This window comes from Carex rostrata, chromosome 1 (assembly GCF_964058835.1).
Source record: "Carex rostrata chromosome 1, lpCarRost1.2, whole genome shotgun sequence".
Lineage (NCBI taxonomy): Eukaryota > Viridiplantae > Streptophyta > Magnoliopsida > Poales > Cyperaceae > Carex > Carex rostrata.
The window spans coordinates 18345295-18356942 of NC_135918.1; the positions used below are offsets into that span (position 1 = coordinate 18345295).

Genomic DNA, 11648 nt, shown 5'->3' on the forward strand with positions numbered 1-11648 from the left:
ATTTTTTTGAAAAATTCTGCAGTGAATCCATCGGGTCCCGGGCTTTTGTTGTTAGGCCAGGAGTTGATAACATCTCTAATCTCTTGTCTTGTGATCTCATTTGAGAGATGAGAGAGGTCATTTTGCTGCTGGTAAAGGTTAGGCCAGAAAATTTGCGGTGTTGCTTTCGAATCTGCACCCATCAAACCAGTAAAAAACTGGAAAAAAGCATCAGCTTTAGCCTTATGATCTGAGAATTGAGCCCCATTATGTTCAATTTGCGCAATAGTATTTATCCTCTTTGATTGAGAAGCTATCGCATGGAAATATTTTGTTCCTTTATCCCCATGTAGTTCCCATCTCGTTTTCGCCCTTTGCTTCCATATGTCCTCTTCTAAAACGCTTAACTCAGTATATCTCTTTTTGATGACACATGTCACTACTTTCTCCAGCATTGTTGGCCTTCTAATTTCTTTCACTTTATCCATCCATCCCAAATAATCCCGACATACCTTAATTTGCTTCTTGATGGACCCAACTTTCTGTTTTGCCCACTCTTTAATTTTCCTTTGCAAGAAACAGATTTTTTGATGCAATTGAAGTGGGTTAGTTGCTGTCGGCAACGAGAGCCATCCTTCTGTCACCATTTGTCCAAATTGTTCAAACCTTAACCAGCAATTTTCTAATCTAAAAAACCTTGATCTCTTGAAGGTGGTCTTTGCACTATACATTACCGGGCAATGATCAGAAGAAGTATTTGGCAAGGCACTTTGCATTGAGTTAGGATATAATCTGTTCCATTCTGTTGAGATAAGAAAGCGGTCTAATCTGACCATAGTCGGTCGTTCTCTTTCATTAGACCATGTGAACTGCCGGCCATGCATTGTGATGTTCAGAAGACCAAGTGCTGAAATCAGTCTTGAAAAAATCAGAGAAGGTCTCCAATCAGTAGCTGAGTTGCTTCTCTCTTCCAAATGTAAAATGTTGTTGAAATCCCCACAGACAATCCAAGGGGTATTGTCTACAGGTTTAAGGGCAGCTAACTCATCATAAAATGGTTGTTTGTTGTTAGTAGATGGACCATACACCGAAGTGAAGAGGAATTTTGTGTTATCTTGTACATTCTGCAGCATTGTTGTAACTGAATAAGAACCCATAGTTGTGCTTAGAAGATTAAACTTCCGTGGATTCCACGCTGTTATCACTCCTCCTCTAGTGTTAACAGCATTCAACACCTGATAATTTCTCAACGTATTCCCACATATTTCTCTTATTAATATATTATTCATCACTGAAATCTTGGTTTCTTGCAAAGATACGATGTCAGGCTTTTCTAACAACAGGGTTTGCCTCACAGCCAAGCGTTTGGGGCGCTCATTCAACCCTCGAACATTCCAACTTATAAACTTCAATTTAACGTTGTAATTCATTGAAAAAAGATTCATCTTCAACACCAAAAAAGCTTCCATTCAACATGACTGATACAATACCAGTCTGAAAACCAGGACATAACTCTTCTAAGAAGCTTTTACAAAGTAGAAAACTACTGCATCTCCCACTACGATATCGGATGCAACTCTTCTTCAATCGAAAACCAAAAAAGAAAAGCCAGAGACAGCCGGCAAACCCAGGGATAAACTTAATCATAATAAAAGACATAAGACTTCTTAATAAAACCAAAACCCCTTTCAAAGAACATAGAGACCTAGGCAGCAGTCAAAGAAGCTTGCTGCCCATCACTCTTATCCAGAACTGCCACCTTGATTTTTTTCTTGAGTTCATCATCCAGAGAAACACCAGCCATGTTGACAACAGCTTCAGCATGGGTTTCAGTTAGAGGGTCAAAAGACTTGAGGTATTCCATGTCCAGTTCCTTAACAACTCGAGCCTTCTTCTTGACAGTGTTGAGAGATGTCACATCTTTCTGTTGATAACCTTGAACAATTCTTGCTTTGTCAATTGCTGAAACATAAGCCCCCTTATGCTTGTTACTCAGACGTGGGCTTCTTCTGGTTGGAGTATGAGAACTTGACCTTGAAGTAGCTGCTGGATTTTCCATTCTTTTGTTGTTATTAGAACCTAGCCCGATATGAAAATCTGAGTGGGCCTCATTTATGAGATTCTCAGCATGCATGCCCAATAAAATAGTCGGATCTCCAGTGTTGTAATTGACCCCATTTTCAAATCCAGGAGGAGCCTCATCCATCATAAAATTGGTATCCAGGCCCACATGTTGGTCTTTTAGGCCTCCAGCCCACTCTTTAATAGCAAAATTCTGTTGATTAAAATTAAGATTGGTCTCATTTTCTAACTGGTTCACATTAAAGTCAGCATTGAAACCAACAAAACCATCATTTTCCATTCCTGGCATGCGCAATAAATTATGTGCGCCTTGGGCAGACTGAAAATCAATTCTCTGAAATGGCACAAATATTATGCCATTAACTCCATTAACTCCAGCTATTATCCCTTGCATGGGCACGCTTTGCAAGGCCTGATTCAAAAGTAGCAGCTGGTTAACGGCAGGAACATTCATTAAGTTATTAATTGTCCCTTGTAAGCCATGCAGAACTTGTCCTGTCGGACTCTGAAATGGAGTCTCCAGTACCACCTTCTTTTGCACCATGAGTTCTAATGGTCGCCTTGAGTCTAAGTCGGGATTCTTATCTCCTCTTTCCCAGAATTGTATCCGATTTTCTCTATTTGGTTCAATAGGCGGAGCCTCTCCTTGCTGTACTGGTTGCTCCTCTGGTTGTTCAGCTGGTGGTTGTTGCTGCTCGTCTCCACCTTGAGGTTGTTGTGGGTCTTGTTGAGGGTTACCGTTTTGTTGACCATCTGGACCATCTTGGGGACCACCACCTGGACCATCTGCTATGACAGGTTGTTGCATCGGTACACCACGATTCATCCATCCTTCTATCTCAACTTGGACATAAGTTGCATCAGGGTCGTCTGATACCAAGAGATTTCTTGGTATGTTTGCAGGATCGTGAACAGCAACGAGAAGTCTCAGTGTCTCATAATTCCCATTTACAAAACAGGTTGCAACTCGCAACAGAGTTCCAAAACCAGACACTATGGTTGCTAAATCATGCTTGTTCCAGTATTGGAGCGGAAGACTATGCAATCTTATCCTTGCCTTGTGCGTTGTCGGCTCATATGTAGTATCCAGTTGTGGGGACCATTCGATCAGTTGAACTTCAGCATTTCCACCCAAATTAAGAACTCCTATTGCAACAGCATGATCACGCATACGACTTGTTGGGAAAATGACCAAGTAATCACCCAAGGTTGGGTCAATTGATTCCACAGGAAATTCTCTCGAAGGCCTATTAAAAAGCCTTGCTAATCTAGCAGCCAATCTATGGGCAAGGTATCTATCATTGTAGTGAGGTCCCACCATCACCACAGCCGATTTGTCGAGAAAGCGATTAACTTCATGGAGACCAATTCTCGGAGGTAGATAGACCCTAAGTTCATCTGGGCGATTTTGAATGATCTCAGGGTCCATCATTGCTGCAAATTGCCAATTATTTCTAGGATCCATGGAGAGGTTCTGACTGGGAAGAGGTTTTGTGTTCTGAGTGTGAGTTGTTGTATTAAACAAATTCTGATGCCCTTCCTTTATAGAAGGGTTTCCTTTGTCTTGATTCATGCTATCATTTATTTGGGTCTGTTGCTCTCCCTCATTGAGTTGCGCCCCTTGCTGTCCCTCATTGATCTGAGTCTCTTGCTCTCCCTTATTGACAATTGTGTCAGATTTATTTCTCTGATTGAGCACAGTGCAATTGCGTAAAACATGAGAAATGCTTCCACATTTAAAGCATTTCCTCAAAGCCTTGCATGCAGATCTTCTATGCCCCTTTTGAAGACATTTGAAACATTTACCTTGCCTTAATAGATCTCTGTGAGTTTGGTCAAATTTTCCATGCACTTCATTAATTTTTTGAGGTTTTCTGACTGTACGCTTTCTAGTAACAAGAATCCAACCGCCATTTTCACTGGGATTTTGAGTTTGTTTAATTATTTGTGTATTCGAGGGGTTGGTTGTAGTGATTTCAGAATTTTGAAGATTGTTCTTCGCTGCTGGGTTTTTGTGAAGGGAATTATGGGCATTGAAGGTGGAAGGGAAAAGGTCATTGCTGGGATTTTTCCTAGGGTTGTGAACGGCCTTCTTCAATGGGAAGCCCTGTTGAAGAACAGTTGCGTAGGTTGAATTTTGGGTATAGGTTCCGTATTTTCCACTGCCGCCAGATGCTCTTGCTACTGCCTCCTTTGTCGCCTGTTTTTTTTCCCTCTTTCTCGCCAAGCGCTCCATCGCCTTTTCTGTGATCCCTTGATGCCCGTTCTCTTGATCTTTCAGTGCCACTCTTCCCTTTGTTCTCCCGTACTTTGAGAAGTCCTCCTCAATGTCTCGTGGCGGTTCTTCCATTGCTTCATTGAAGATGTCGAATAAAGTCTTATCCTTCACTGGTGTTGTGGTTCTAAGCGGTATTGTCTGTGTCGCCTCTCCAATCGCCTCTGTCGCCTCTCCAATCGCCTGGATTTCTACCATCGCCTCTGTCATGAGGCCTGAATTGTTAATCCTCGACTCCTCATTTTTATTGAACATTGTTTCTATGTAGCAACGCATGGACCTAACCCACGTATCCAAAAGTTTATCCTCAGAATAATCACCATTATCAGGGTCAAAGTTTACAATCTCTAAGAAACTATTTCGGTATTCTGAACTCGAGTTACAGATTTCTGGCACAACTTCCAATCTTTCTTTCACAAACAGTAAAACTGGCCTCAAAATTGACTCAAATTTTAGTTCAAATTTCGGCCAGCACTCTACTATTTTCTTCACGCCCTCAAGTTTGGACTGCTTTCTTTCTTCCTTCATCAACAAATCATCCTTAGATAAATAACTAAGCTGTGGGAGATGGTCTACCTCTAAATAAGTAAGGTTTGGAGGAAGGGAAGGCATTTCTTTAAGGTTCTTGAGCCCCCATAGTACAAGACTTCTGCAACTGGGAAGTGATTTGTCAATGGATGATATTTCTTCTACTTTAGCACAGTTCATTAATGTTAGCGACGTGAGATGCTTTAGTGAATTCTGACTTAGGAGCCAATTTGGTAATATATCTCCTTGAAATCCTTTAAGTGTGACAACACTTATATTCGGATGAGGTTGCAATGCATCTAGTAATTGAACATGCTGAGTAGAGAGACCTGTAATATTGGTGTCTCCTTCATCAGATTTCCACTCAAATTTTAATTCCTCAAGATGCTTTTTATTTTGCAGATTGGCATTTACAGCATCAGCTGTACTCTCAGCATTCTCAAGACCTGTAATGCACAGTAGACCTCGAAGCTGATTCAAATTTTCTAGTTGGTGTAATTCATACCCACGTTTCTTCCTTACAACAAATACATTAAGGCATTGGAGAGATGTCAGCCTTACAATATTAGAAATATGGGATAATGTCTCCGCAACTGTTCCTAAACTCCTCAAACTAATGAGTTCAGAAAATTTCTTGGGTACGGATTCACAATTTGGCAGCTCAAGTATTTTGAGGTGGTAAAGTTTGCAAATGGAATTAGGAAGTTTCTTAAGAGACCCAGAGTAATGTAAAATATAGAGGCAACGGAGATGCTTTAAATTGCCAATAGATTTTGGGAATTCATCACAACACTTGGGAAGTATTAACACCCGTAGTTTTTCCATGTGTTTCAATATCTCTTCTATAACTTCCATTTCGACAAAACCACCATCATCATAGAAGCAAAAAGTGAGTATATTTTTCAAAGAGGGTGTTTTTTTTGGTAATTGGTTTATCATGGTTGAGGGCAATCTCATGTGGCAAATGTTTTCACTTCTACATAACATTGGGCCTATTTGGGAAGGAATTTCACCCGAATAATCTATTCTGATAAGATCATCACCTTGAACCCGCTCTGCAAGATTATGAAGCAGGTCATGAAGTTGATAATCTAGATCTCCTTCTTTTCCAGTAATTTGTTCCAAGAAAAACCTTGATACGAGCACTTGCAAGGACTCTTCACCAATTTTCTCCCACCTTTCTTCATTATTAGTGAGCGTAATAAAACCTTCTGCCATCCATATATCAATTAAAAGTTCTCCTGGGAAATGGAAGCCTTTTGGAAATAAGCTACATATTGCAAAACAACGTTGGAGATTCAGAGAGCTGCTGATAGCTCCAGATCCTTGCTTTCATCATCATGTCATCCTCCAACCAATCTTTTTCCGCTACTTCCTCCCAATGCCTTAGGTCAAGTTTTTCCCTCAATTGTCGACCCACTAACTTTCCCGCACCAGGATCTCCTTTTAGCTTAACAGCTATTTTTTTACCTACTTTTTCAAATTCCTCTTTTTGCAAATGAGAATTGCTAGGCCAGGCATGGTGCATAAAGAGTTCTGAAAACTGACCATCCTCTAAATCCTTTAAAACATAGACCTCTACTTTCATAGCTAGTTGTGAGACATTGTTGGATTGGGTTGTAAGTAGAATTCTTGTCTCTGGTGAACAACTACTTAAGGTACCAATAAATTTATCCCATTGGTCATCAAAATCCTCAGTATCACTCCAAAAATCATCTAACACAAGTAGAAGTTTCTTAGATCCTAACATGCACCTTAATTCTGTTGAAAGAGCTTCAAGTGATGTAAAGGGATAATTATTACTAGCGCCTTCTTTTGCCTTTATGATTTCTACCATGTTCTTAATAACATCAGTGGCCTTAAATTTGCGAGGGACATAAACCCACACACGTAGATTAAAATGCTGCTGTCGATCCATATGTTCATAAACATACTGGGCAAGTGCAGTTTTCCCAGCACCAGAACGGCCCGTAATAGCAATTATAGGGAAAGCTGGCCTAGTGCTTGGTCCAGGCTCAGAATTTGAAGGCTTTTGCGTGAGTAAGCTGACTATTTTTTCTTTATCTATCTCACGACCAAAAACTCTGACAGGAGGATTTGAGTATGTTTCCCTTTCAGCATCACTACCATTAGTATTTTCTGGGCCCCCTAACAAATCACGGAAATCTTTGGCCTCGTCTGCATATTTTATAAGGTTGTCTATACAACGCTTTAGCATTATTTTTTGCGGGGTGAATACAGATAATTTATCTTTTATTTTCCGGGGTACAAATTGGCATGGAAAACTAATTCGGGTTCCCCTCTCATCCTTTACCTTTTGTTTAAGCTTTTTATACTCGAATATGTCGATTGCTTCCTCAGCCTCATAGTATGCACCCTTCAGCCTTTTGAGCCATTCCACTACCTTCTCTTTGTTGGGACTCTTTTCTGCTTTCTCAATCGCCAGAGAGAGGCGAGGAAGTACTGTGGCCTCAAGTATCTTTCTTTTTTCGTCGATGCCGGTGCCGAGATTGTGATGTGCTTTGTCGAATAGTGTTTTGATCAAAGGGGATGCCACCCACCCTAAGGAGGTGAGTAGAGCTGCCTCAGCCACCATGGCTGGCCTTCTGTTCGTACGGGCTTCAAGAAAAGTTGGGTCACTTAGTTTTGGAGAGAGTTGAAGGAAGTTGAAAAAAGTAGAAAGGAATTAATGGTTCGAGATGAGATGGTAATGTGGGAAATTTTGTGGGTGGGTAGAAAGGGAAACAAACTTTGATCTGATCGAGTTCAATGAGAATTCGAATCCTCTGAAATATCTCAAACTTTGCGTGACTTTGTGGAAAATCTCAACCGTTTAAATATGCTCTACACGAATCTCAAAGCACACATAATACTAACCCCTACATCACTCCCGAATAGGCACCGGACACGTCGGTCACGCAAAAGTTGAGATATCTCAGAGGATGCGCGTTCAATGGTTCTTTCTATGTTCTCTCTTGTTTTTATTTTTCTTCAGAATTAGAAATGTGTTTTGGTTTGGAAACAAAGAAATGCGTTCACAGGACAAGCAGTAAATGGTGACATGTGCTGCATGCGAAAAAGCACTGACAAAGAACTAATCAATTGTGAGACATGTAGATTTTCTCTGGCCATGCTATACAGCACAACATGTGGTGGGAAGAGGTGAAGCCACGCCAGTCAATCAGTCAGTAGAAGCTGTATCGTTGTAGATAAAAATGATTCATTGACAAATTTAAATCTCATGCTTCGCTACTGCATGCATGCTGCAAAGGATAATGTTGCCTGTTAAATGTAGTAGGCAATTGACTTGACTACCCAACACACTTTGGAGCTCACATAGAGCATGGTGGGGACTCAATTAAAGGTGAAATTGTCTATATACCCTTCGAATCTCATCTTTTCAGGCGTTTATTAATCTACCAAAATCCGGTAATAATAATGTGTAATGAAGGTCCTTCAATGGTTCTCTTGATAATTTAACATTTTTTTAAATCTGATTATCTATTTAGTAGGGGTGCAAACCGATTGGATACGGATCAGATAATGGTAAAACTATATCTGCATCCTTTTATTTTGGATATGAATATAGTCGGATATTAAACGGATGAGGATATAGATGAGATATTAAACAGATACGGATTGGATATTAACGATACATATATATTGGATGAGGAGGGATCAAGTTACAACATTTTTTGAGTTACAAGAAGTTACAATAAGCATTATTTATATTTTTAAAGTCCAAATCGTCGATCCAAACCGTTAGATGTGATCTCTACAATAAAATATACTTGGAGACCAAATTTTACATTTTTCCGAATTTTTTTAATATTTATTAAGGTGGGTACAAAAACTAGTCAAATTCATACCATTGAATTTTGTACCCATCTTAATAAATAGTAAAAAAATTCCAAAATATGTAAAATTTGGTCTCTAAGCACATTTTATTGTGTAAATCACATCTAACGGTTTGGATCGACGATTTGGACTTTAAAAATGTAAATAATGCTTGTTGTAACTTGTTGTAACTCAAAAAATGTTGTAACTTGATCCCTTCTCATATTGGATATAGTTTGGATATATAATTTCGATATTGTAACAAAATTAATTTATTATATTTAAGAAATTATTTTTCTTATTAGAAAATAAAAACAACTTATTATGTATATTAATTTGGTAATTCTTCACCAGTGACCGGTATTTTTGAATAATTTATAATTTTTCATTGTGTCTGAAATTAATTGGGTTCTATGTAGAACTGTTAGCTATTAGAAATCAGAATTTTATTTAGAAACCATAAATAAAAAAATATTTTAATAGATAACTTGATTGTTTTGATTTTTACAAAAATCATGAGAACCGAGTTGTCATTCCAATCCGAAATAATTTTTTTTGAACCGAGATGTCATTTCAGTCTGAGGTGCTTTCACAAGCTTGACCCAACAGCTACATCAGTTTTTGATCGAAATATGTGAAAATGGCTCGAAATAGCATCTCGGTTCTTATGGTTTTTGTAAAAACCAAAGCAATCAATTGATTTGATGAATTTTTAAACCAACAAATGAATTAAATAATTAATTGTTTTTATGTTTATTTTCATATGTCTAAGTCAATCCAGGTACCGCAGTCAGAAAAATTAAGAAGCAATACAGTTATCCATACCGAGGAGTCACACAGATTAAAAAAAGAGACGTAGGTTGTATAGTGTCAATTACTATGAATCTCTTTGTGCAGTGGGTTAAAGTATATATGCTGAACTAAATTTAAAGAATCAAAGAGCAACACTATTCGACTTAAGGATGCGACGATTGCAGTGCTCATTTTGATAATATACGGATATCTGAAAATTTATAATATACGGATCCGAGTAATTATCTGTATTCGAATTTGTATTTGATTCTGAAATTGAAACTGTATCTGTATCTGAATCCACATAAATCATATCTGTATCAACTATTCGTATTTGAATATCTGAATTCGCAAAAATTTGAATACATATCCACATTCAAACAAATAATATCCGACCCATTTTGCACTCCTACTATTTTAAGAGTATTTTAAGCTCACCAAGTCATTTGCTGAGCTAACCTTCGAAACCTATCGGAATGAATTCAAACAATGTGAATTCAAACCGTTAAAACCGATCTAGTTCCCGAGCGATGTGTTTACATCTCAAATTTATAAATTAATTTAATATAAAATCAAGCAGTAGAAAAACATAATAAAAAATGAATATATTAAAATTAACTTATAAACTATAATAAAATTGATCTAATTTGCACCAGACTCGACTACTATAATAAAATTTATCTTTCTTGCAAATGAGGAGTATAAATTTAGAACTCATGCCCAAGTCTTGTTTTTATAATTAAAAATAATATTTCTAAATAGAGAAAGTTTCAAATATGCCTTCATTATTCATACGACTCTAAATTATGTAATTTACTCTTTAGTTACAAATAAATAAAAAATTATAACTAAAAAAAAATTGACTCAAATCGGTGCCTAATTGTTACCATATTTTCGAAAATGTTTGTAATGTTTATATTGGAAACGAAATCCAGTTTCGTTCGCACCAGTTCATTTTGACATATTCTATATGCTATATATAAACTTTTGCTTGCATGCATCCGCATTTATTTTGCAAAAGCATCACTTTTTAAGTCACAAGACTAGAGCATCACTTTTTAAGTCACTTTATAAGCTAGAATTTTATTAAAAGTTTCAAACCAATATTATCCGTTAAAGAATTCAGATGTAGACTGTTGATTACAAACACTAAACAGTATTTCACAGATGCATGACTGCTAAAAATCATGATATAATTTTTTGAAAGGAAACAAAAAGATGCATGTACAATTAATCTTCGTTACTGCGCTCTGGTCATATTATAAATACTAATCTTTGTTTCAGTCAGGATTGCTCCCAACCTCGCTTATCAGGGATCAAAAGTTAGAAAAAGTGACAAGAAAAATTTAACAAGTTGAAACAATATTAATCCTAGCTAGACCTTTGTGGCATATTTATTTATTTTATTTCAAAAAAAAAACAAAAAAAAACAAAAAACAAAGAGAGCATAATATGATATGCAGAAGTTTATTATCATTATTAACACAGGAACCTTCTTAACATACATGCGATCTTCAAATGGTTTAGAAAGGGAACAAAAAAAATAACAAATAAGAGAAGAAAAAAATGAACTAAAGACAGCATTTTATACTTTGATACAAGTGAATAAAATAGTATTTTTTAAAATGGTCATAATAATTAAACTAACAAATACGACAACAACAAAAAAATCCAATTAATAAGTGGCACATGATAATCCGATTTTTTTATTTATATCCAAAAAATTAATAAAATTTCAAAAAATAACCAAAGATGAACGGGAAATTGAAATTTACCCAAACTGGAAATTTTTTTCCGGTAGTTCAGTCCAAAACAGGAAATATTTTTTCCAGTTTCAACATTCCAAAACAGCACCTAAAAAAAAAACAGAGAGAAACCGTAAAAAAATTTCCGGTTTTAACATTTTTTTTATTTAAATAGAAATATTTATAATTTTTTTTATTAAAATATTAGAAATATTTAATATATTTCTTTGAAAATAGATGGAATACAATACAATTTGATTTATTAGAAAGACTGCTACAGATAACCCGAATCAACATTTTTCATGCCAGATTTTTTGCGGCTGTAAGAAAAATAAATATATTTATTTATGTGTTACTGGAAAAAATTAAAAATATTTGGATTATCAGTTATTGATCCCGGTTCAAAAGTT

At 36.8% G+C, this 11648-nt stretch overlaps 1 protein-coding gene across 1 annotated transcript; it reads right to left on the reverse strand.

Annotated features, from left to right (window-relative positions):
- Nucleotides 1-6134: 6134 nt before the first annotated feature.
- On the reverse strand, nucleotides 6135-7460 carry LOC144570848 (putative disease resistance protein RGA3). The gene has a single exon (XM_078320460.1). It carries the CDS (start codon nucleotides 7458-7460, stop codon nucleotides 6135-6137), a length of 1326 nt encoding a protein of 441 aa, XP_078176586.1.
- Between the last annotated feature and the right edge of the window lie 4188 nt (nucleotides 7461-11648).